Raw genomic sequence first — 27,005 nt, 5'->3', positions numbered from 1 at the left:
AGACCCCTTGCGCAGCCTGGCCAATCAGTGCCAGGCAGCGCTGAGGGGTGGATCGGGATTCCCTCTGACGTCCATGACGTCGGTGACGTGTTCTGAACCGGATTTCCTGCTTGGATAGGGGGATGCCGCTTGTCAGCAGCTATCATGTAGCGAGCCCTGGGCTGGCTACATGATTTAAAAAAAAAAATTACAAAAAAAGTGCTGCGCTGCCCCCTTGCCGCCAGAATTGTAACGGCAAGGGGGTTAAAGGACCTCTGTCGCAAAAATCTTAAAATGTGTTAAAATACGTTAACATATACAAATAAGAAGTATGTTTCATCCAGAGTTAAATGAGCCATAAATTACTTTTCTCCTATGTTGCTGTCACTTACAGTAAATAGTAGAAATCTGACATTACCAACAGATTTTGGACTAGCTCATCTTCTCATAGTGGGTTCTCAGGGTTTTCTTTATTTTTAAAAGCACTTAGTGAATGGCAGTTGCTCCGTCCAACTGACAAAAAAGTGTGCAGTGAGCAGGGAGGCTGGCCAGCATCTTTGTATAATTTTTTTTTCAGGAAGTGTCTTTATAAAGAATAAAGGCCATGCTGAGAATTCCCCATGAAGAGATGGACTAACCCAAAACCTGTCAGTAATGTCAGATTTCTACTACCTACTGTAAGTGACAGCAACATAGGAGAAAAGTCATTTATGGCTCATTTTATTGAGGAAGAAATGTACTTCTTATTTCTATGTGTTTTAAATTTTAAGATTTTCTCGACAGTTCCACTTTAACAGTTTATTCCTCGGTCATACAACTTAGCAACCAAATTAATCTTACCTCCTTTTCTTCTCGCTAATAGAGCTGTCTTTTGGAGGTCTCTGATTGCTGCTATCACATTTTTTTTAGTTTTGTTGTATCCCCCTCCTTTCCCCCCTCTCCCCCGAAATTAGGCCTACACTGCGACCCATACAATACACAACACATACATAGGCATCAGCCTATGTATGTGATTCAATTGTGAGCCCATCAGCGGGACAGTTAAGTGACAGGGCTGTCCCTTGTACATTGCTGCGCTAGATTGCAGTGCTGTACACATAAATAATTATTTTCTTTTTTTTTTCTAACAGCCTGCCAGCTCCGATTACGGCTGGCATGCTGTTCACGGATCCCCGCTTTGTTTACTAGCAGGGCGCGTGCATTACCTGCTAATCCCACCTCCAGGACTTGACCCAAATCAGCGTTAGGCGTTCCTGTTGGCACCACCCTCCCATCAGCGTTAGGCAGTTGGGAGGAGGTTAATGTGTACCTAAACGAAATATTTTAATCGGTGGTGTTTCTTTACCTCATTGCAACATTGTGTTATTAAGACTTATTTACTTTCAAGTTATCCACTTGTTTACTACAAGAGGAGTGTAACGATTGTGGAATTATCTCCGTGGTCAGCGCACAAGAGGTGCGCTGACACTGCGGAAATCCTCCACAAGCGTGTAAAATAACAGAACCCAGCTTTGGGTGCAATGCACCTGTAGAGGGAAATTCCCACCGGCAGATGGAGCTGTGGAGTGCAGAGGAATAATCCTCTGCACTACCCCAGATGCCAGATGGGAATTGTACGAGGCGAAACAATACAGGGAAAGATAGCCCTTAGAGAGAGAGAGAGTGAACACAGGGACAGAATGTATGCGTGTCCACCAATCTAGTCGCCACCCGGCGACGGTGAACACACAACAGCGATAACCAAGCGGGGACGCAACCGCAAGAATGGCGATTGCCAACAGTGACACAAGACCGGGTAAAGACAGAGCATAAGTGTAGAAAGAAAGACACGGCAAACAATGATCAGAACGCCAAGGAAAATAACAAACGCACTCGCTAAGCGCGGTCGCCGCACAAAAAGCGCAACAGCGACAAAATACGCTAATAGCGCGGTCTCCGCAGAGACAAAACGCGCCAACCCTAACTAAGCAATGTAACACGAAAATGAATAGAGAACGCGAACGCTTGCTAAACGGTTACCCCACCGAGCCTACAGGAAGCGTTCGTTCCAGACAAGATAGACAAACAGACAACAGGAACAGGTCATATAGGATCCACTACTCTTCCGCAAGAGCGAGTGCGATCCGTACACAAGAACAGGACTGAAGGGATCCACCGCCCTTCCGCAAGAGCAAGAGACAGGCAGAAGGAGTAACCAGTAGCAACCGCAGCTAAGGTTAAACTCCAAGACAGAGTACAGAAGGAACCACCGCCACTACCACTAGGGCGAATGCGATCCCAACAGACAGAACGATTTCCTGTTGACCGCCGCTGGCGACAAGACAATCGCAACAGATAAGACAGAATAGGCAGTACAAATTAAACACAAACCTGACTGCACTAAATAGGAGTGCTAGGGGCACTCAACAATAATTACTCTAAGATAATCTTAGCAAAGGCTGAAACTCCAGGTAAGTTAGCAGGAACAACCCTCTATGACCAGCAGGGGATTCTGGGAGGAAATGGCATTTATACTGTCTGCAAGCCATCAAAGGAAGCAGCTAAGCAATTTGCATGACAAGTGGATGCAAATTCCTCACCAGCAGAGTAATTCTGAAACTTGCAGAGAGAAGACAGGTCTCTTTTCCAGGGACCTGCAGCACGCAGACCTACAAAATGGTCAAAAAGCTGTCTGTCTGTGCAGGGGTACAAGGAGATTCTAAAGACTGTCTGCCTATGAAAATCGCCAGTAAAATCACAAGTTTAAGCTCTAAACATAAATATCCATGTTTATTGCAATTTTCCTGTTTTAGCAGATTATATATAAAGCATAAATATGAATAAAATGCATATATTACAAATGCTATGTATACTTTTTAATGCAATGACAGCATGGTATAGAATGTAGCCTTCCAGCATATATTACATACCATTTTCTTTGCATCCATTGCCTGATTTTTAGTCCCTCCACCTTTTTGTTTTCCAGCAATTTGTGGGGGAGAAATCCACAAAGATTCAGGCCAGATTCAGTCCCCCAATTATCCAGATGACTACAGGCCATCCAAGGAATGTATATGGAAAATAACAGTAGCAGAAAACTACAATGTCGGATTAACCTTCCAGGCATTTGAGGTAACATCATCTGACCTAAACTGTTGTTAGGATAAATTATATTGCTTTCAGAAACCTTTAATCCCAACAGCAGAGAACAAATTGGCATTGACAGGCCACCTCCAGGCAAGACTTGCATCCTTTGCATACATTTTCCAGAGGATTAAATGAATGTAAGCCTATTGGTTCTGTTTGAGTTAAACATATTTAAACCCTGACAATAGGCTCTTTAAACTGTTAATTATTTAATACCAGGTTTGCACTGCAATTCGAAAAACACTATTAATATTTGTGCTGTATGGGTACATATACACTACTTATCCTAATAATTAGGTTGGCTTGAAAACATCGACACATTGTTCTTCATTTTCAGTTTATTATAGTGGGTTGAAGAAAGGAGTTTTGAATCAGGATGATACCATTTATTGGCGAACTTAGAGATTCATAAACAGTAAGCTTTTGGCTAATAATCAGCCTTCGTCGGACCTGATTCCTGACAAAATGTGAACAACACAGCTTATATACACTGACATACAGACATATGTCAGTATATATAAGCTGTGTTTTTTACATTTTGTAAGGAATCATGTCCGACGAAGGCTTATTATTAGCTGAAAGCTCACTGTTTCACTGTTTATGCATCTCTAAGTTCGCCAATAAATGGTATCACCCTGATTCAAAACTCCTTGCTTTTACTGATGGCTAACATCGTACAACACTCTACTGCTTCTTATAGTGGTTTGAAATCAATATATTGTTCTTCGTTTGCAGCTTATTCTTATTCCACACCCATTATTTCTGTCCAGTTTTCCTCCTACTGTTTTAGGAGTACAACCATCAGACTTTGCACACTTTTTCATCCTATAGGGGTAATGTTTGCCTATGCTTTAAGCTTTGACATTTTCATTTCTTCAGACAATACTCAAGATAGCAGAAGATTTGTTACTGAAGTATTGTTAGTTTCTCCAGCTCTCAATCACGCTTTATGGGATATCCGTTCATCATGTACACTAAACCCACTATATAAAGTTCACTGCATTGTGTCAATTTATGATTTGCGGTAAATGTTACTTTATGTCTGTTACTTTAATATTGATGAACTTAAATTTGAATAGAATTTTTTTTAGGACTCTTAATAAAATGTTTTTTTTCTATAACCATACAAATCTATTTAAAGTTTTATCCTTATTCTCTATGTCTTTCCTTTGAAATATATATATATATATATATATATATATATATATACCCCCTCCCTTACCCAAGTACCCTCAATGCGTTGGGAGTCCATCATTAAAAAGTATACTACATTCATGAAATGCCAACTACCGCTTTCATCCACAGATTGAGCGCCATGACACTTGTGCATACGATTACCTGGAAGTGCGAGATGGCAACAGTGAAAGCAGCCCTCTGATTGGACATTTCTGTGGCTACGATAAACCTGATGATATCAGATCTACCTCTAATACCTTGTGGATGAAGTTTGTTTCTGATGCAACAGTAAACAAAGCAGGCTTTGCTGCTAATTTCTTAAAAGGTAAATTAGTTTCTCTAAATGAGTTACTTAATTAGTTTTAATACCCATGTTCAGTCTCAGAAGTATATATGCATTTAATAAAACCTGAATTGTAAATTTATTATATGTAAAAATGTAGGAAAAAAGGGCAACTTTTTAATTTTTTTTTCAAATGAAGTTTTATGAAATTTCTATAAAACAGGGACTGAGATTGTGCTTCAAAGAAGGATATTGGTTAACAACACTGCTGTCAGACCATATTACATAGCTCCCAACTGTCCCTCTTTTTGAGGGACAGTCCCTTTTTGGGAGCCCTTTCCCTCTTTCCTCCTCATTTGTCCCCCTTTCAGGACTTTGTCCTTCTCTCTTTGTAAATATATATATTTCTCTATTAAAAAATGTGTTTGACTTTAAACTTTATTCCCGTCCTTTAAATTGATATATTACTAATTTTAAAATGTTAATATGAAGCAAAATGAACGAGGATAGAAAGGACCAGTGTAGTTTGAATAATAAAACAACATATTTTTCTTATGAAATCGATATGTTATGCATGACTAGGGGTATGACGGGGGCGTGATCAGGGGTGTGGCAGGGGCGTGTCTTAATTGTCCCTCTTTCCCATCTCAAAAAGTTGGGAGGTATGATAAGCAGCCACACATGCCTGAAGCCAGAAATGCTGATGCCCTCCAAAAAGTCGGGACACAATACTAATAAAACAGCTGGTTTGGGTAAACAGTCTGTGCTAATAATTTTTTTGCGGTGTTCATAATATCTACCTCAGAAATACGTCCATGGTCATTCAAACCTCTGGATAAAGGGATTCTGCTCGTCTGTGTGTGAATAGAGCATAATTTGTCACTCAGTGTCCTGTACAATAATGATCCTCAATATGTCCCTGAGTATGCTTAAATTAATTTATTGATATGAGTATTTCATGCTTATCAATCCCTTTTTTGTCATAGAATCATTGAAATCAGTATAATAATGTATGTATTTATTTTTTAAACAGAGGAAGATGAATGTGCCAAACCAGACAACGGAGGTTGTGAGCAGCGTTGTATTAACACCCTGGGAAGTTATAAGTGTTCATGTGACCCCGGATATGAGCTCGCTCCAGACAAGAAGAGCTGTGAAGGTAACCATTCATCAGAACATGTAAAGCTAGCTTTTTAAGCCCAGTGTTCTGCTTTACTGTACCTAACATGGTTTTTACCAATGTTGTATTTGTATAAAGGTCTGTTCACACTGGGATATGGGCATTGTATTTTATGCAGCGCTCTCGCCTGTTTATTGTGGTTCAGTGAGGATCTGTGCATGTAATTTGTTATGATGAATGGCAAAGCACCTACTATCCACTAAAATGCATGCAGTTGTGTTTTGGCGGTCACAGCAGAGAAGGTTATATTTATAACAGTGCGTCCATTCTGCACTGTGTACTTCACACTAAATGCCATGTATTGTGAAAAATAGGGCTCTTGATAGCATTCGCAGCATTTGACCGATCTGCTGCTACATAGTATAGAACAGGCTTTGAGAAAGTCTTTAGTGAGAAATTAGTCGCCAGAGCTCCATTTACTACATCATGGCTTTCAAGATCACATGTCCCCTGGTGCCTGTAGATATGAGGGGTGGGGGAGGGTGTTGGATAGGGCATTAACCTCCTTGGCGGTTATCCCAAGCTAGGGTCGGGGTGGAAAACCGCAGCTAAGAGCGGTAATCCCGACCTCTGCTTGGGGTAGCCACCGGAGGCTGTATGCAGAGCAATGCGCGCAGCGGGAGCGTTTCTACATACCTCCTGGGGATCCCGACGTCGGCTGGCATTCTTCTTCCTCTCCTCGGGGGCTCTGCTTCCTGCTGGTGAGATCGCCGGCTGTCGTCACTTTAGAGTTGCAGCGCCACTCGGAGGATGGAGGCATAGCTGGAGCCAGGGAGGTGAGTGGTTACTGGAACTGCTGCAGATCTCCCTGGCAGCATGATTTTTTTCCAGGTTTTAGGGTCTGAAAGGGTGCAAAAAAATTGCACCGCTTTTAGACCCTAAAATCCGGAAAGAATCAGAACGCCAAGGGGGTTAAGTAGGAAGGTGCACTTTGGATAATTCTTCTTCATAGGTTATGGTTGCCCTTAAATAGAAACAAAGTATAGTTAAAAAACAGTACTAGCCGGACAGCTGTGTTACAGTGTTGTGTTTTGTATGAATTCAATGCTGACTTGTATTTTATTATATTAAAATCATTTTACAGCCCCGAAACTATGCAGAGGATTTATATTTCACATATTTATAACCACTGCTATAATAAACATGCCTCATGATTGAATTATACTTCATGTAAGGGAGGAATTATAAGCACACTAAATAATCGCTTTTGCGTTAACAGAAAAAAGATAAAATACTAGGGCCTGTTTCCACTACACGCAGATTCTGCATGCAGAAAACTGACTCCAATGAATGTCTATGGGAAATCTGCATCAGAAAAATTGCGTTCAGTGGAAACAGGCCCATAGACATTCATTGGAGTCAGTTTTCTGCATGCAGAATCTGCGTGTAGTGGAAACAGGCCCTGATTCAAGTAAACTAAAGACAGTGGCTCTCTTTCAGTCTCGGTATGAGGCCAATCAAAAGCACAACAGCTCAATCCTCTCTCCTTAAGCCTTAAGTTCTGACTGTGTTAAATTATTGTAAAATATGAACATGGGAAATGGAAGAAAATATTGCAAAACTTTTACTAGAAAAAAAATATTGTTTAAATACGAATGTGAAGATGAATTTGAGATGGGCTCATCATCTAACATGAACATTCGAAGAAATGGGATTATAAGATGTGGTCGATATCGGATATACACTGCGTCTTTTATAATCATTAACCACTTCAGCCTACAGCGTTGAAAATCATCTGAGCAACGTTCACCTCCCATTAATTCGCCAATAACTTTATCGCTACTTATCACAATTAATTGATCTCTACCTTGTTTTTTTCCGCCACTAATTAGGCTTTCTTTGGGTGGTACATTTTGCTAAGAATAAAGAGCACAGGAAACTTTTTTGGGGGGCAGAAATACCGCGTTCTCTGATTAGAGAGCGTCGGTTTTTCTGCGGGGAACTTAGATCGGTGAATGGGAATTATATTCCCATTGACCTATCAGGGAACTAACCGCAGGCAGCGGGAGCGCGCGCTTCCGCGCGCCTCATGCAGCGACAGCAGCACAGTCTATCTGGATGGATATATCCGTCCAAATAGACTTAAAGAGGATCTCCAGTGAAAATAATGTAGTAAAAAAAGTGCTTCATTTTTTACCATAATTATGTATAAATGATTTAGTCAGTGTTTGCTCATTGTAAAATCTTTCCTCTCCCCGATTTAAATTCTGACATTTATTACATGGTGACATTTTTACTGTGGGCAGGTTATGTAGCTGCTCCTAGCTGTTTTGGCTGTTAGAGACAGCTGTAAACAGCTAATTCCTGTCTGTGAACATTGTTACACTGTGGCAGTTTGCCCAGAGTACCGTGGTACTCAGAGCTTCTTGTGGGAGGGGTTTCAGCACAAAATCAGTCATACAGCGCCCCCTGATGGTCTGTTTGTGAAAATCATTATATTTCTCATGTAAAAGGGGGTATCAGCTACTGATTGGGATAAAGTTCAATTCTAGGTTGGAGTTTCTCTTTAAGCAGTTAAAGTAAATGCAAAAGATACATTTTAAATCTAGGAAATAATGCTAAATAAGACTTTCTTTAAAATATACATTATTATTCATTTGGATTTAAGAGTTTAAGATCTAGATGTGAAAATTAAAAGATTTTAACTGTTTCCACTTTAGGATTACAAGCTTTGTTTTCAACCACTACATGTTGTGTCATTTCAGCTGCTTGTGGAGGGCTTTTAACCAAACTTAATGGAACAATAACGACCCCAGCATGGCCCAAAGAGTACCCTCCGAATAAGAACTGTGTGTGGCAGGTTGTTGCTCCATCCCAGTACAGGATATCTGTGAAGTTTGAATACTTTGAACTAGAGGGTAATGAAGTAAGTATACATATCCTATAAGCGTTAATTTTTTTAATAAAGTTCCTAAATTCAAAACGCTCTGTCACCTAAAATAAAGATAGAATTTTATATAGAATTTTAATAAAACATATATAGAATTGTATTTTAATGTCCATTTCTAACTGGAGAAGTCCCCACATTTTTTTTGGTGAGTGAAGGTGGGAGAGGTATAACAGATTTCTCAATGGTTACTAATTTACCTAATCTAAGGCCTGGTACACACCATGCAATTTTCACTTGAGATCTTATTGTAACGATTGTGGAACTTTCTCCGTGATCAGCGCACAACGCGTGCGCTGACACGGCGGAAATCCTCCACAAGCGTGTAATTGCAGGCACCCAGCAAAAGGTGCTACGCACCTGTAGAGGGAAATTCCTGTCGGCAGATGGCGCTGGGGAGTGCAGAGGAACCAATCCTCTGTACCTCCACAAATGCCAGACAGGAATTGTACGAAGCGCAGAACGCAATCGCAAGAGAGGCGATTGCGAATGAGAACGAGCAAAGGGACAGGTTGTATGTGTGTGCGCCAATCCAGTCGCCGCCCCGCGACCGCACACACACAACAGCAGATATGAAATAGGAACGCGAGAGGTGCGATCGCCAGACGTGACACAAGGCAGATCAGAACAGAATACGAGGGTAGCAAAGGCACAGCAAATAATACAATAAGGAGATACGGAAAATAACAAACGCTAGCTAACCGCGAACACCGCACTCATTCGCAACAGTGCACGCGGTTATGCGCGGTCTCCACGTGATAAGCACAATAGAGACAAGCACGCCTAACTAACCATCGACAGACAAACATGAAACAGAGGACGCGAACGCTTGCTTAACGGTTACCTCACCGATCCTCCAGCAAGCGGTCGTAGCAGACAAGACAGACGCACGAAAACAGGGACAAGCGAGAGATAGGATCCACAGCACTAGCGAAAAGTGGCTAGCGCGATCCAGGTACAGAGTAGCAGAACAGAAGGATCCACAGCGCTAGCGAAAAGTGCCTAGCGCGATCCAAGGAGACAGAACAGAAGGATCCACAGCGCTAGCGAAAAGTGGCTAGCGCGATCCAAGGAGACAGAACAGAAGGATCCACAGCGCTAGCAAAAAGTGGCTAGCGCGATCCCAGGAGACAGAACAGAAGGATCCACGGCGCTAGCGAAAAGTGGCTAGCGCAATCCAAAGAGACAGATCAGAAGAGATAGCTGGTAGCAACCGCTGCACCAGCTATACTCCAAGAACAGAGATCAGAACGATTTCCTTGTCGACCACCGCCGGGACAGGACAATCGCAACAGACAAACAAAACAGATAAACAATCCTAACTGCACTAGGGAAAACCTGCCTAGCACAGTTTCCAGGAATTACTCTAAGCTGATCTTCAAACAGAGAGTCAGGCTGACACCCCACCAGGAGTGTTACATAGGACGAAATCCTTATGAACAGCGAAGCATTGTGGGAAAGACATAGTACTTATAGTACACGCCTCCAATGAATGTGGCCAGGCAATTTGCATGACAACGTATGCAAATTCCTCTGCAAGCACAAGCTGCAAAACTGACAGAAGCTCTTCTTTCCAGAGTCCTGCAGCATGCAAACCTACACAATGGTCAAAAGGCTGCCTGCCTGCACAGGCAGCTGAGCAAATCATCACACTTATTTCTTATTAAATAAACTATTGGATTGGGCTAAAAACTAAATACGGTAGCCTATCGAATGCCAGCGATGGCTCCCAAGCCCAAAATCTATTTCTTTTTCGATAGGAAGCAGATGCTAGAAAATATTGATTGAAATACCGGGTATCATTGGAAAATTGATTAATTTTTGAAAATCACCCCAAAGATCAGAAAAATAATTTTAAAAAAATCACTTCTATGTATTTTCGAGCCTTCTTCCATATCCGATCCGATGTCAGATTTGAATATTGAGTGGGATCTGAAATGAAACGTTTTGAGCAAACATATCAATCAATCTTCCTGATTGGCAATTGTTGGCAAAGTAGCCATATGCACAAAGGCTCTTCCACAGGATCTTTTGTTCCCACGCAAGTTCCCACAGATGGGTTCTTGGTCCTGTCACAATAAGTCAGTCAGACTGCGCATACACATAGCATGGCATGTGCATCAGTGCTGTCCAATAGTCTAGCAACTGATAAAGTAATAATTTCTCACTTGTTTATGATCACTCTGCAAAATAAATCACTTCCAATTGCAATCTGATTATTTGGTTCATTGGACAGACTGAAAGTGAATATCTTACCTTTGTTTTTAAAGTTCAGCTTAACTTTAAAGCGGACCTAAACTCAGAACTTCCTCTCTGCTCTAAAAGACAAGAAACAGCGTAATAACCTAAATAAAATAAAAAATAAAAAAATCTCTGTTACAGCTGATATAAATCCGGCAGTAAAACTGCAGTGTGTCTACTTCCTGCTTTCATGGAAGCAGGCATAGGGTCAACATCCTGTGTTTAAAAATTAGCTGCTCTGCCAAGGCAGCCAGCTGACACAGCTGGGAGATCAAATTACACTTGTAATTAGTCACAGACAAGGGGGAATTAGACAGGCTTAACACCCTAAATACATACAGGGTGTATTTCTCTATGTGTTACTTCTGTCCTGTGCAAGAGTTCAAGTCCACTTTAAACTATGAACACAAAACTAAAGAAAAACACACAATGAAAATAAATCACTATAGTTTCTCTTTAAACCTCTGGTGTATTCCTAATACATTTTCCCCACAGCAGGGTAACACTAAACGTACAAATAGCATGACTAACCTTACTCTAAATATGATCAGCATCATGCTATCAGCCTATCAGCAGGCTTGTGCTGGCTCCTACTCTATCGCTCCAATTTACAGCAAGAATGATTTTGTGTTCACACAATAATATTGAATTAAGAGACATCCTAACAAATCATTTTAATGGAAGCCACAGGAAAGTAGCCACATCAGCCAGAAACCTTTTTAATACTTTCCTTTCACTCTTCTGTTTTTCAGCATGCTGACCAACTGTGATTTATGAGCCCTGAATTAATAACACAATGAGCCTCAAATGAACTTTCTTTAGCATAGTTGTGACTGGAGGGAATAGCAAACAATTGGTGCATTTTCTAAAGCAATTTATGGTTCATCGTAAGAAGCTTAGAAATTTCCAACATAAAACACTTTCTATCAAAGCCATTAGATTATGTAATGGGAACATAATTCACACGTTGACATATTGTGCTTAGTTTCAGAAATGTATTTTTAAAAATATTAAACACAGAAGGTTAACTCTCTAGATGCACAAATTTACAGGGAGGAAATAACTACAAACAGACTGAGCTTTCATCTTTTTAGGCGTTTTGTGTTCATAGCCATATTAGCATGGTATCAAGCAGATACTATTTTCCTGAATACAGTAAAACCTTGGATTGAGAGTAACTTGGTTTGAAAGCGCTTTGCAATACAAGCAAGACTTAATATGCAAGCAACGTCTTGATATACAAGCAAAATATGTATACATTCGTCACGTCATCACAACTAAGTCAATGGTTCTTCTCCTTTGACGCTGCAGAATTGTACTTAAAGTGGAACGGTTAGCTTGTAAAAAATAAACTGTTTCACTTACCTGGGGCTTCCCCAAGCCCCCAACAGCCGTCCGGTCCCACGCCAGTCCTGCACGATCCTCCGTTCTCTCGCCGTGGCTAAGTTTTGTTACCGTCAACATGCAAGTCGACAGCAACTGCGCCTGCACGCCCTGGGCTACGCAAAGTTTCCTTTGCATTCCAGCTTGCAATAGTGTCCTGCTATTAGCCGTAACGGAACTTAGCCACGGTGGGAGAACGGAGGATCGCGCAGGACCGGCGCGGGACAGGACGGCTGCTGGGGGCTTGGGGAAGCCCCAGGTAAGTGTAACCGTTTGGTTTATTTTTTACTAGTTTACAGTTCCGCTTTAATCTGATGGTAGAGATTGTGCAGTCACATTTTTATGAAATCCTCAAATGTAGGTAAATGCAATAGTCATTGGATAAGTTCCTTGTTAAACATACACAAAAAGAAAGGTTGGGGGGAGCCACCAACCACCATTTTATACTGTACAGTACTTTGTACTAAAATAAATATTTTTTATAACCATTTTTGGATTGTGGAATCAATCACCTGAATATCCATTAATTCTTATGGGGAAATGCGCTTTGATGTAAGAGTGCTTTGGGTTACAAGCATGTTTTGGAACAAATTATGCTCGCAAAACAAGGTTAAACTGTACTACAATTTTACAGCAGACCCAGGCCCAAACATAGACAGTACATATTAGGCAGGTCATTTTGGTGCCTGGTGCTTAGCCCTGAAGCTAGGCTCCACCATAGCACTAGTGCTATGCTACGCACCCCATGCACAAGTAATTTGGGGATCCACTGATTGCCAGACCCCGAATTACGTCTACAGAGATTCTACATCTTGGAGGGGGAATAGAATTTAACTTCGCGGGGGATTTGAGCGGCAGCTGGGAGAGCCGTCATCTGTCTCACCCTGCGACCATACACATGCAGTACACAGGATGCGATGCATTCTGCCAACCAGGCGAGCAGCAGAATTGTAAAGTAACTGTGAACTAACATTGTGTTCTCCATAAAAGGAGCTATGCCTCCCTCCATAAACATTCGGTGGCCCTGACACGTGATCCAGGACAATTATTCTATTGGCTGCTTATATGAGTTCTGCTTATATGCGGTGTTTCAGAAGTGGGACTTAGAAATATAACATAAACACCCCTTCCTAAACACCCCAAGTAACATTAGCAGCATATCCATCCGGCAGGCAGGGGTTGCCCAGGGAGATGGAGCCTGCACGTTTGGTCCACTGCCTCAAACAGCATCGTGGATTGCTTAGCAACTGGGTGCAAAAACCTTTCCCTCCCATTCTTGGTAACGCTCGCTTGCCCTAACATTAAACCATACCCAAAATGAAATGTGATATGATGAGATAAACCTAGCTACATATAGTACACAGCCTACTTAGAGCCTGGCTGAATCAATCAGAGTGTATCTCATACTGAAATGGATGCTGTGTAGACTTCAGAGTTAAGTTTTAACCCCTTACAGTGTTATAGGAATACAGGTCTTCGGGGAGGTCCCACTTTCTGATGCTGCTACACACATAAGTTTATTTCAAATTCAGTTTGCTTTAAGAACATGGGCTCAAATAGCCCTTCCAACACTTCTAACCCTTTATCTGTGCAAAAGAAATAGTTAAAAAGAGCATTTCATGTGGCTTTTCAGGTAACATTTATCCTCTGTGTGTAAGTTATATCACTGCTGTTTGTGACATGGATGATATCCAATTGCTATTGTGTATTGCCTTTCTCTGCTACAAACACTGTTTGATTTGTGATATCATGAATATGTTAATTCCAGGTCTGCAAGTATGATTTTGTGGAGATTAGAAGTGGGCTCTCATCCGATTCAAAGTTACATGGAAAGTTCTGTGGAACAGAAGTGCCTGAAGTCATAACTTCGCAATACAATAACATGAGAATCGAGTTTCGCTCTGACAATACTGTATCCAAAAAGGGCTTCCGCGCGCACTTCTTTTCAGGTATGGCAGCTCTGTCCCCAGCTTTGGGCATTTGTATATGCTGGCTGTATTTTCTATATTGCAACTGTCCAGTAAGTGTATTTCTAGCAACCATTGCAGCTATCATGTGTGCAGTGCACTGGTGACTATTAGAAGTCCAGACACGTCATCCTAATCCAGACATTCAATGGCAGATCATTTTTATTTTCTGTTTGTGAATAAGCGACTTCATTAGCTTTTGCCAGGAGTTTTGTGGCACCTTTGCAGTTTTCAAGGACCACTATTGTGAACGTTTTTAAAATACATACATATAAGATGTGCATTTGTCCATCTTAAATGGAGTAAAATGCACTGTAAATTACTTTTGTCTGATGTTGCTGTCTTTTACAGTTGGTAGTAAAAATCTGGTTGGGGACTCTCAGGGGTTTTTAATTATTTTCAAAAGCACTTAATGAATAGCGATTTTATATATATATATATACAGGATCTTCTCAAAAAATTAGCATATTGTGAGAAAGTTCATTATTTTTTGTAATGTACTGATAAACATTAGACTTTCATATATTTTAGATTCAAATACACACAACTGAAGTAGTTCAAGCCTTTTATTGTTTTAATATTGATGATTTTGGCATACAGCTCATGAAAACCCAAATTTCCTATCTCAAAAAATTTGCATATTTCATCCGACCAATAAAAGAAAAGTGTTTTTAAAACAAAAAAAGTCAACCTTCAAATAATTATGTTCAGTTATGCACTCAATAGTTGGTCGGGAATCCTTTTGCAGAAATGACTGCTTCAATACGGTGTGGCATGGGAGGCAATCAGCCTGTGGCACTGATCAGGTGTTATGGAGGCCCAGGATGCTTCGATAGCGGCCTTAAGCTCATCCAGAGTGTTGGGTCTTGCATCTCTCAACTTTCTATTCACAATATCCCACAGATTCTCTATGGGGTTCAGGTCAGGAGAGTTGGCAGGCCAATTGAGCACAGTAATACCATGGTCAGTAAACCATTTACCAGTGGTTTTGGCACTGTGAGCAGGTGCCAGGTCGTGCTGAAAAATGAAATCTTCATCTCCATAAAGCTTTTCAGCAGATGGAAGCATGAAGTGCTCCAAAATCTCCTAATAGCTAGCTGCATTGACCCTGCCCTTGATAAAACACAGTGGACCAACACCAGCAGCTGACATGGCACCCCAGACCATCACTGACTGTGGGTACTTGACACTGGACTTCAGGCATTTTGGAATTTCCCTCTCCCCAGTCTTCCTCCAGACTCTGGCACCTTGATTTCCGAATGACATGTAAAAGTTGCTTTCATCCGAAAAAAGTACTTTGGACCACTGAGCAACAGTCCAGTGCTGCTTCTCTGTAGCCCAGGTCAGGCGCTTCTGCCGCTGTTTCTGGTTCAAAAGTGGGTTCATGCTTCCATCTGCATAAAAGCTTTATGGAGATGAAGATTTCATTTTTTCAGCACAACCTGGCACCTTCTCACAGTGCCAAAACCACTGGTAAATGGTTTACTGACCATGGTATTACTGTGCTCAATTGGCCTGCCAACTCTCCTGACCTGAACCCCATAGAGAATCTGTGGGATATTGTGCAGAGAAAGTTGAGAGATGCAAGACCCAACACTCTGGATGAGCTTAAGGCCGCTATCGAAGCATCCTGGGCCTCCATAACACCTGAGCAGCGCCACAGGCAGATTGCCTCCATGCCACGCCGCATTGAAGCAGTCATTTCTGCAAAAGGATTCCGGACCAGGTATTGAGTGCATAACTGAACATAATTATTTGAAGGTTGACTTTTTTTGTTTTAAAAACACTTTTCTTTTATTGGTCGGATGAAATATGCTAATTTTTTGAGATAGGAAATTTGGGTTTTCATGAGCTGTATGCCAAAATCATCAATATTAAAACAATAAAAGGCTTGAACTACTTCAGTTGTGTGTATTTGAATCTAAAATATATGAAAGTCTAATGTTTATCAGTACATTACAAAAAATAATGAACTTTATCACAATATGCTAATTGTTTGAGAAGATCCTGTATATATATATATATATATATATATATATATATATATATATATATATATATATATATATATATATATATACAATTTCATGGACCTTTAAGAACAAGATGATGCTGAACCAAGCAGTAGCAGGCCTTCCTGCTAACTCTTCTGTTATTTCATTCATCTTTGCTGTATGAGGTTACATAGCCACATTTGAAATGAAGGCTCCTTAGACGCAAATAGATAAAATTTGGACACTGCTTACTAATCTGGAGAAATATTTATTTAGATCTGGGTGTTGAGCTTGACTTTAAAATGTAAACTCAAATCTGTAATACCAGGAGAGGGAAATTATCTGTATTGCATTAGCAATCGCCCGAACCATGGTTTTAAATTCCCAGTGGTTCTGATGAGAACATTAAATGTAAATCCTAGTAAACCTGTTGGCCTTTTACCTGATTGGCTGGATTTTTGTACCGATTAAGGTGGATGCTGGAATTCTGCATCTTGACCTTTTTTTAAATATGTCAATGGATATGTATTTATCTTAATTCTGTTGGCAGTTCACTAAATAGCACTCTAAAGCATGCACAACCATGCAATCTTTACTTCATGTGTAGCTGAAGTGATGTGTGATATGATAAGATAAACATGGGTACATATAGTACTTAGCCTACTTAGAACCTACCTGTGGCTATGTCTTATTTATTTGCATTGCAAGTTATTTCTGTATGCAAATTAAGCAAAAAACAGCAAGTTGGATGCAGTAATTATCCTAACAAAATTCCTTTATCCAATCAGTTTAAAATGCATTAAACCACGCCTATAGCCATCTCTACACCATTCAATTCCAGTCGTGATCGATCGAATTCGATTTGATCGAATTTGATTAGATCGATTAAATCCGACATGTCCAATCGGGATTCGATTGGGATTCGATCGATCGTGTGATCGATTTGCATTGAAAACTAGCCAAAATCGATCACACAATCGAATCCCGATCGGATATGTCGGATTTAATCGATCGAATTTGATCCAATTGAATTTGATCGATCGCGCCTGGAATTGAATGGTGTAGAGGGGGCTTAATAGCAAGCCAAGATGACTCTCTCTTTCTGCTTCTCATTATATCTCTCTCTCTCTCTCTTTCCCCATCCCCTCACCCTTTCTCACTTATTATATACATATCTTGTTAAGATACACGTTTTATATTTTTCCAGTGCTCACTGAACTATAAGGCATCGCCATGATTCTCTATACAGCTAGTGTCAGGTTTAGGTTTTCTTTTCCAGCATTTATCCTGTTCACATTCTTGTGTTTCTTCCATTGCATGGTAAATTAATGTTATACTTAACTATAGAGTGTAAGTATATACATGGCTGCAGAGCCAGACAAATGGTTTTATTCCATATCAGCTTAATAGTTTCCAAGACGCCATTCCAATTTTTTTTTTTTGGGGGGGGGGGGGGGGGGGGGGGGGTGCATTCTCATGATTTATATTAGTGTGAAATGTTTGCTGTATTTTCCAGATTTTATTTATTTTCTTCATATGCTTAATGAATTGAATTGTTGATATTTCCCACTATTTGAGAAAGCACAGAGATTATAATCTAATGAAGATGGTAAAATAATGTTTCTGGAACAATCAGCCAGTATTATATACAGTACATGTTAATGCTGCTCTGGGTAGACACCAGTTACAATAAATATGGCCTTACATCTACCAATTTTGCGGGTGTGTTACCCAATTACACAATACTTGTAAAGTTTACAATGTAATGTGAGTTACACAAGTAGTGTAGTACCTGGTGTATTAGCAATGCATGTGTTACCTAGGTAACATGATTAGCACTATTTGCAATGCATGTTATGTACCTGCCGTAAGTAAATTGTAGTGCCCTCCCTGTGCACAGTAACATTATTAAAAATAACCCCATTGTACAGTATTTTATGATTCAGTTATTCAGAAAGTACTTCTGGCGCAGAATCTATGTTCTATGTATGATCTATGTGGTCAGATTACACTTAATCGTATTACTACATATCATAACTGACATTTCACTTTGTAAAAATAAATAATGCTATGATGATATATTGTGATGGTCAGTATGACAGTTTTAATTAGGCTTAATTACAGCTAGTACGAGAGTTAGAGTTAGTTAATATGAGGAACGTCAAAGCTAAACTGAAGTCAGACTGCTTAATACACACCCCGCAATTCACTACAACAGAACTATCTTTCCTGTGAAAAGATTTTGTAATTCTTTCTAGCTAGCTCTGTGATACAGATTGCTTCAGACAGCCCTTCCAGACGGCACAGCTATTAATAGTTTCAGAGTAAGCGTACTGAGAGTGTAATTAGTACTAGTTAGTGTTGGTGTTAGAGTAATGCAAATGCAAAATTGAACAAACTTTTAAAATACTTTCACATTCATGACTACTAAATCATAATTGTGCTGAATGACCAGTGCTACAGCATAAATTTAATAATTTCCTTAATTTCCTTTACTTATCCTTTTTTATGATTTTTTTATTATTATAAAGTAATAAATAGCCTAGCCACCACATGATGTACAGGGGCTAGTGTCTATGTAACCATGAAGTCATATGCATGTGGGTACTTTCCCATGTTTGATCTAGCTCATATACTTTTCAAACTCAGGTTGGTCAAAGGAGACCTAAAAAAATGGTTCCATGTAAATAACAATATCCAAGCCAGCCGCTGTATTTCTGTATGTCCATGCACATGCCATCTCCCGCTCTGCTCTTCTATGATTGGCCGCATCGCTGTAGCCCTGTCTGGCGAAATGGCTGCATGTGCTGTGGATGACATCCAGAGAGATGGTGCGCATACTCCTGCCCATGACAACGTAGCCCATGCTATCAGCTAGTGTATATATCAAATACTCTTAATGAGCATTTATTTAACAAACTAAACTCTGCTTTTTTCAGTCTACAGAACTCCTCATCCACTCCTAACTGGCACTCAATATAATACTCTGGTTTTAAATGGAAGTGGCACATAAATACTCCATACAAAATCTGATTACTGGTACTGTTCCCACAGTGGTGTATATTTTTCATGTATAGCCCCATCTTGACCCTGGAGACCGTATTAGTGTAGCACTAAGGGCTGGTTTATAGCAGCATCCCATTGGTTTTTAAAGAGCCAAAAAGGGCTGGGTCTTTGCCCATAAAAAGCAAATACTGAAGAGTCCCCATTCTAGTACATTTTTTGGTGATCACTAGCCCACAACCTGCCTGTTTGAAGAATATATTTAGATAAGCGAGAGGTATAAAGCAGCTCCAGCTGTGGAGAGGGATGTTTTAGTATTTCAGGCCTGGAGTTTAGACTTAAAATATGTGATTTTGAAGAGTAACTAAAGCTTTTGTCCCTTATTTCTTTGACTGTGATTAAACCTTCTGAAACAGCAACTCTGCACATTTATTTTTAATTTCTAAGGCAGAATCTGTGCTCCGTATAATTACAGCTCTCGTCAGCAGAACATGAAAACAATCAATACAATGTTACATGGTTTGGGAAAAGGAGGGAAATCTATCACATATTTAGCTTTTGCAGCAGAGCCCTTTTCTAATCTATAAATACTGACGTTCTTTAGCAACATAGAGTAACCAAGCAGCTCAGGGTGACCCAAACTACTAGGAATGTATAGGGGGATAAAAGGGACCAAAAAACCCTCCTACTAAAAAAAGCAAAGCTTGGTGTATTTGCCTTCTTAAAACCGAAGGAAATCTGTAATAATTCAGCTATAAGTGAACATTTAGCATCATGGTAGCTTTCAAACGCATCCTGCTGAAAATACATTGGGTAGTTTTTTGGGTTTTTTTGTTGTTTTTTTTTAGTCTAGGTTATAGCATCCATTAGTCATCTGTTAACTTTTAAGTACAATTAATTCAAGTACTAGTCACTCCCCTAGATAAACCCTTCCTAGCAGTTTGAGAATTGTACACTAAACACCAGGACACTGTAGTAAATGGAGGGGGCACTACTATATGAATGCCTAGCAACACCTAACAACACTAAGAAAGGTTTATGGTAGCTGTGAAAGTGGCAACTATCTTAAATACAGAATATAACAAATGGCATAAAGCAGAATATGACTTTAAAGAGAACCTGTACTGAGTAAAATTATTTAAAATAAACACATGAGGTAACTTCAAATGAACATTACATAGTTACCTTGCCATCAGTTCCTCTCAGAAGCTCACTATTTTCTTCTGACAATGATCCCTTCCAGGTCTGACAACATTTTGTCAGAACTGAAATATATCAGTTGCTGTCAGTTATATATCAGTTGCTGTCAGTTATAGCTGAGAGGAGAACTGATGTGTCCATGTCTCCCTATGGCTCAAGTGGGCAATGTTACAGTTTAACAATGTGCTGACCAGGAAGCTGTTATGGTGTAATGGCCATTTTCAAAATGGAGGACGGAGAATTACATTGAGCACAGTTTACAAACAGGACGCAGGAGAGGAAAAAGAGATTGAGGAGTAGACTACATGGGAGATAAGTATGACCTGTGTATGGGTATTTTGACTTTTAATTTTCAGTTCAGGTTTTCTTTAAGCATTATGAAAATACATTGAAGAGTAAAAAAAAAAAGTAAAATAATGAAAGAAGATAAAAAGCACTGGATAAAAATATAGGCTGCAATCAGTCTGAATACCGTAAATCTTAACCATAAATGTTGCACTGTAGATCACTGTATGTAATCATACTGTTGTTATTAATTCAATCAACTAGGTGTATTCAAATATTCATTGGGATTAGGCTTTTTTTGTATTCATGCTAGCTATTTCTTTATTTTTTTTAATTTTTATGGTTTTGCAGTCCATTGGTAATTTGCTATAATTCAATTTACATTTCCTTAAACTGTTTATGACAGGAAATCTGTATATTCTATTAACTTTGTTTTATGAAACTTAAAATCAACTATTGCAGTAATTTTGTTACATAAGGCTATATGTTTTTTAGGGCCCATTTACACCTGTGTGCCTAAAAACTGCATTCAGTTTTAATATGCGTTTTAAAGCGTTTGTTGTAACATGCATTCCCTGCATCCATTTTCAGGGTATTAGTACTTACATCAAGAGTGTAGCTGTGTTAAAATGCATATTTTGGGGATTCCAGTTGTCTCTATGTAAGGTGCTCTTGCAGAAGATCCTACCAAGCAAGAGTTTAAAGGTGGCCAACAGCGGTATAATTTCCGGAAGATCGACCATACGATCGATTGAATATGTTACTTTTAATGGTGCAGATTGACAACAAACGATGATTCTATTGACCATTCCATTGATCCAAAGTTTAGAACAATTCTTTTAGTCTGATCAGATTACTTATCATTTTCCCCTCCACTGGTGGCCCCAAACAACAATTTCCAGTCATTTACAACAAACTGACAGAATGTTGATCATTCAGGAAATTGGATTGTTAGTGGTTACCTTAATAATGTATTGGAGCCGTCATAATATGGAACAGTCCATGCGGGTTGGGGGCAGGTTGTTTTGACTTTAAATCAAACAAAACTAGAAGGTGTGAATGGACTCTAAGAGACTGTACTGTGGACATTTAGTGACAGTGTTTTGAAGGATCTAATCTACAGTCCACACTCATTTATTTTGCTGTTACTGGTTGTTCACAGACAAGAAAGCTGCCTGCAAAGAGAGAATTATTATTTTTGAAACTTGCAAGGACTATACAAAAAGTGTCCCGTCAGGCCGTGTACGTATGTTTGACAGACTGTTGGCCTCTGACAGGCTCAGAGGTACGACCACCCCCGTAAGAATTTCTGTGGTGGGGAATGGATGTGTGTGCCTTCTTGGGTCTGTTGACACAAACATCCATCAAAGCTGGGGAACTGCTTTCTACTCACTTACCAACAAATGCTTGGGGTTCATATATGCCCCAACATTTGTTTCCAAGACTCCATAACTATAACTAACTACGGGAATCTTAAGACTACTACTATTTAACAACAGATTAAACCTCCTTAAGCAGGAAAATAAACCGCTTTTTAAATACCTTTAAATATGCAAGCATCTAGTCCTCAAGGGCCGAGGTTCTCAAACATCTTTGGCACAGTTCAAATTAATTGATATTACTAAATCAGGAAAGGTGATGTTCATCAGATAGAACACATTTTTCCATTTCACAGTCCATCCTAAATACTGGAATTGATATGGCCCTCGAGGACTGGAGTTCGACACCTGTGCTTTAATACCATGTCCTTATACGTTATTCCTAAATTTCTGGCATTTAGTTCTAAGGGCAAAGTATTTTGCAGATCATTTTCTACTTTGTACAAAAGTATTGTGTGTGTTGAGCTAAGCATACAGATGTTTCCACTCACCTGCACAAAATACGGTTGGGGATTTAAGGTCACTAATCACCAGTTCTGTGTTAGAGGATCAGATCAACCACTATGCATCTGAGAAACATCACAAACACCATACATCAACTATGGAAGCTGATTGGATACATGTTTATAAGCATACAAACGTGTTTAATTGCTTGGAAGTTAGAGCTGACGGTTTGTAAGAATTCAGCTGACTGTAATGTACGGATATCATAGCATTATATGCCCCCTACAAGTGCTATTGGCCTTCCTCTGTAATGGGCAACCTTGTTTAGCTTTAATAAGGTACAGGTTACTGGCAAAAGATTGGACAAGCTAATCTTCAGCTTCTCAAGTTAGGACACGTTACACCATGTGGGATTAGAGGCAGAAATGTGAATCAACATCTCTACTTGCTGAACACCAAATAGGAAGTATCGCCTGTTGTTTTGTCACACAGAAAGAACTTCAGAAAACCCTCACTATTTAAAAGGAAAAAGTGCTATACACTGTGTAGCATTTACTGATGGATTGTAACATCAGTCTATGGACAGAATTACTTCTCTCCCTTCTTTCTTACACTCCCTTGTGGATACCAGCACTTCTCCAGGGTGTCCCCTATGACAAAAATGCAACTTGGCACAGAGGAAGGGACAGGTAGGAGGAGAAATTTGGGATGGAAGCTTTAATGTGTCATATGTTTAGATATCAAGTTTTGTAAGTAAACTGAAAATCTGGAATTTAGTATGGTTTCCTGTATTGCCAACCCTAGTTTTTTTTTCTAGTCAGAGGAGAGGAGGAAGGAGAAAGAGATATTACTCTTCATAACAGATGATGTTTACTGAGAGGGTGGAAATATACATACGGAGGTCAGGTCCACTTTAAAGCCGTTGTGTGCTTTCTTTTTCACCTAGGGGAAACAAAAGAAGCCTACACAAAAAAGTGCCTGATGCATATCAATATACAGAGACTTTGTGTGTGAAGGAAGCTGATCTTTTATGAGAGAGGTTCCTATAGTTCCTCTGATCCTTTCCATTTATTTCAGCCTTTAAAATACAAATAAATGAATGCATGAATTTGAATGCATGAATTCCAGTCACTTTTATCTCACCAGTGGGTTTTCTTTCACATTTCAAAGGTTTCGTAACATGACAGCAAAATTTAGCTTGACCCCAATTATCATTAGTTCTTACGACTGCATTACACGACTAGAATTTTAGTTATTCAAAATAATATGAACTTATGTCAACAGCCTCTTCTTGAGAAAATGCTTTAAACAGTACTTTAAAGAGGAACTTCAGCCTAAACAAACATACTGTCATTAAGTTACATTAGTTATGTTAATCAAAATAGATTGGTAATATAATCTCTTACCCACCCTTTTTTAAAAGAACAGGCAAATGTTTGATTTCATGAGGGCAGCCATCTTTTTGGTTGAAAGGAGGTGACAGGGAGCATGAGACACAGTTCCAACTGTCCTGTGTGCTGATCACCCCTCCCAGTTGCTAGGCAACGTGAATAACAGCATAGGAAATCCCATCATGCTTTGCACAGCATCAAGGGAAATTAGCCCGGGCAGTTTTCTTTGATGGGTGGAGCTTAGCTAAAAATGCAGCTAAAATGATGCTTTGGTAAGAAAAACAAAGTTCTGATGCTGTGAAACTGTTAAAGAAACACCAAGCCTTTTCAGTTCTGCTGAGTAGATTTTTAGTCCGGAGGTTCACTTTAAGCTAAGTGGACCAGATTTGTGTTATTAGTGTGCAAGCTATTTATGAGCTGAACAAGCTCCAAAAGTCATATTGTGCAAAATATTACTGAATGTTAACTTCATTCTTGTTCATATTGGTAGCAGAAATACACATTCCTTGGATCCCAAAGCTTGCTGGCTGCCGCCAGTGCAGTCATGGAGGTTTTATCTATAGATGCAATAGACATGACACCTTTGGCATGTAGTTAATTAGCATGCATTATATTAGTATTAGAGACAGAGGATCAGTAGGACAGCCAGGAAATTGGTATTGCTTAAAGGGACACTTAAGTCAAACAAAAAAAATGAGTTTTACTCACCTAGAGCTTCCATTAGCCCCCTGCAGCTGACCGGTGCCCGATCCTCCTGGCCCCGCCGGCAGCTACTTCCTGTTTCGGTGACAGGAGCTGGCAGGCTGGGGACGCGAGTGATTCTTCGCGTTCCCAGACACATTAGCACCCTCTATGCTGCTATATGGTATATGATATATACTATAGCAGCATAGATGGCGCTATTGTGGCCAGGAACGCGAAGAATCACTCGCGTCCCCAGCCTGTCAGCTCCTGTCACCGAAACAGGAAGTGGCTGCCGGCGGGGCCAGGAGGATCGGAGGGAGATGGCGAGGGCACCGGACAGCTGCAGGGGGCTATTAGAAGCCCCAGGTGAGTAAAACTCTTTTTTTTTTTACTTAAGTGTCCCTTTAAAAGGCATTAAATATGGCAGCCTCCATAACCCTCACACTACAGTTGTCCTTTAACACCAAAATATTGCAGATAAAAAGCAGGAATGTTCACTAAACCCTCACAGACTAAACTGTTATTAGTTAGGATTTTAAACATGGAATTTGATGCTTGGCACCTCTGGAAGTTTTTGAATATTGCAGATATGTGTATGCAGCTTTCATATCTTTTCATTTAAAATAGGGATGGATCAACCTCACTGTAGAGAGATCTTTTAAGTGAACTCTCTGATGCAATAACAAGCACTTTGACTGTCATAACCACCACTTGTGTATTTCCAAGGTGGTCCAGACTTTGCGTCATTTAGAGACTATATTGAAAACAGTGGCTGTTAGCTGTTCAAGTACTGAATGGTTGCAGCTATATCATAGTGCTGATATACAGTATTATTACTGATGAATAGCTGTTATCCACAGCCACCTGATATTAACATCACTGCAATCACAATGTCACCATTAGTGATGGAGAAGACATCCTGGCTGTAGTGACATCACATAAGTGTGGATCCTGGCCAGTGAAACTGTATTAAAGAAAAAATTAAAAATGATCTCCTAGGAGAAAATTTGGGAGAAAAAGTGAATTGAATCAGACCCAATATATTTTTGTAAGAGAAAGTAGCATAACTGCAAACCATAATGCAAACCATAGGGAAACCCACCTCACTTAGGGGATTAGTGGGCAGATCAAAACCTGTGCAAGGAAAACTGTAGCAGAACTGATGCAAAAAAATGGAGCAGATAAGTTAGGGCTGGTGCACACCAAGAGCGCTTCTGAGCGCTTTGAAAATCGCTTAGCTAATGTATTTGAATGGGATGGAGCACACCAGAGCGATGTGATTTTTTCCCAAAGCCAAACGCAGGTCCTGCAGCATTACCGAGTTTTTCCAAGGCGATTCAGCCTCAATGTTAAGTATAAGAAAGTGAAAAATCGCTCTGAAAAGCACTAGATCAGATCGATTTACTAAGCGTTTTTGTTACAGACGCTGTTCAGTTACAGCTCTACTGTAACAAAAAAAACGATACACCAAAATGCTCCAAAAATCGCTAGGCTTGATTAGAAAATCGCCAGGCTTAGAATCGCTCTGAAAAATCACTTCAAAAAGCATTTGCGATTACGCAGCGCTTTTTGGTGTGCACTGGTCCTTACTCTGCTGGTCACCCAGAGCAGCTCCTCCCCTTCTGCACCTGTTTTATACTCGATATGCACCAGTCTTCTTTGCATTGTTTTTCAATATCTACTCCACTGCTTTTTATGAAATACTTGCTATTGATGCCTCAGTCTCCCCCATCCACTAATACATACAACTATTTCTAAGTGGCAGATACAGCATTTCAGTTCTAATTATGGTAAAAAACATTTTAGCTCTTCACATAAAAGGAATGACTTAGAAACATCTCATGTTAATCATAGTTAATAACAGCACACTTCAGGAACAATGATGACTAATAAGCCCTTGAAGGATGACATAGAAAATAAAACTGTTAAGCATTGCCTTATGATTAGCTGTGTCCCCTCTAATTAGCTGCCATGCATCTGCGCTAAGCATTGCCACAGCAGAGCACATTCTATGTGTGTCAGGAGCAATCTGCCACTTGTGATTTGAAGCTCTGACCAGGTCTGTTTGATAATGACATCTGACACGTTCCTGCGCTGGCGGATGCGATTCTCCAATGGATGCTGCTATGAGTCCTTCTATATGCAGAAACGCTCTTGACCTTCTGACAGTGGCTCTCCATCTTCTCATCTTTACTGCAGATCTAATGGTGGAAGTGTGCATATTTAATATTTATTAATCCACCTCTCTGTACTGGACTATAGCCGTTTCCTCATTACACATCAATAACTTTCCCCTCTATGAATTGGTCTCAGATGTTTTCGATTGAGTTACATGATTTATTTGGTTCAGGGCTGTGGAGGGTGCTAATCTTTAAGTAGGAAATATGTGCTACCTGTAACCTT

General features: G+C 39.9%; 1 protein-coding gene across 2 annotated transcripts in view; it reads left to right on the top strand.

Annotated features, from left to right (window-relative positions):
* TLL1 (tolloid like 1) overlaps positions 1-27,005 on the top strand; it is a 219,729-nt gene that overhangs the window by 178,193 nt on the left and 14,531 nt on the right. For both annotated transcript variants that reach the window (XM_068278831.1, XM_068278832.1), the window contains 5 exons: positions 2,945-3,090; positions 4,411-4,606; positions 5,598-5,723; positions 8,450-8,610; positions 14,024-14,204. In XM_068278831.1, coding sequence (XP_068134932.1) covers positions 2,945-3,090; positions 4,411-4,606; positions 5,598-5,723; positions 8,450-8,610; positions 14,024-14,204 — 810 coding nt within the window. The remainder of the gene's footprint in view (positions 1-2,944; positions 3,091-4,410; positions 4,607-5,597; positions 5,724-8,449; positions 8,611-14,023; positions 14,205-27,005) is intronic.

This window comes from Hyperolius riggenbachi, chromosome 1 (assembly GCF_040937935.1).
Source record: "Hyperolius riggenbachi isolate aHypRig1 chromosome 1, aHypRig1.pri, whole genome shotgun sequence".
NCBI classification, from domain to species: Eukaryota; Metazoa; Chordata; class Amphibia; order Anura; family Hyperoliidae; genus Hyperolius; species Hyperolius riggenbachi.
Note: the sequence above shows the minus strand (reverse complement) of the source record. Positions and strands in the feature narration are given on the sequence as shown.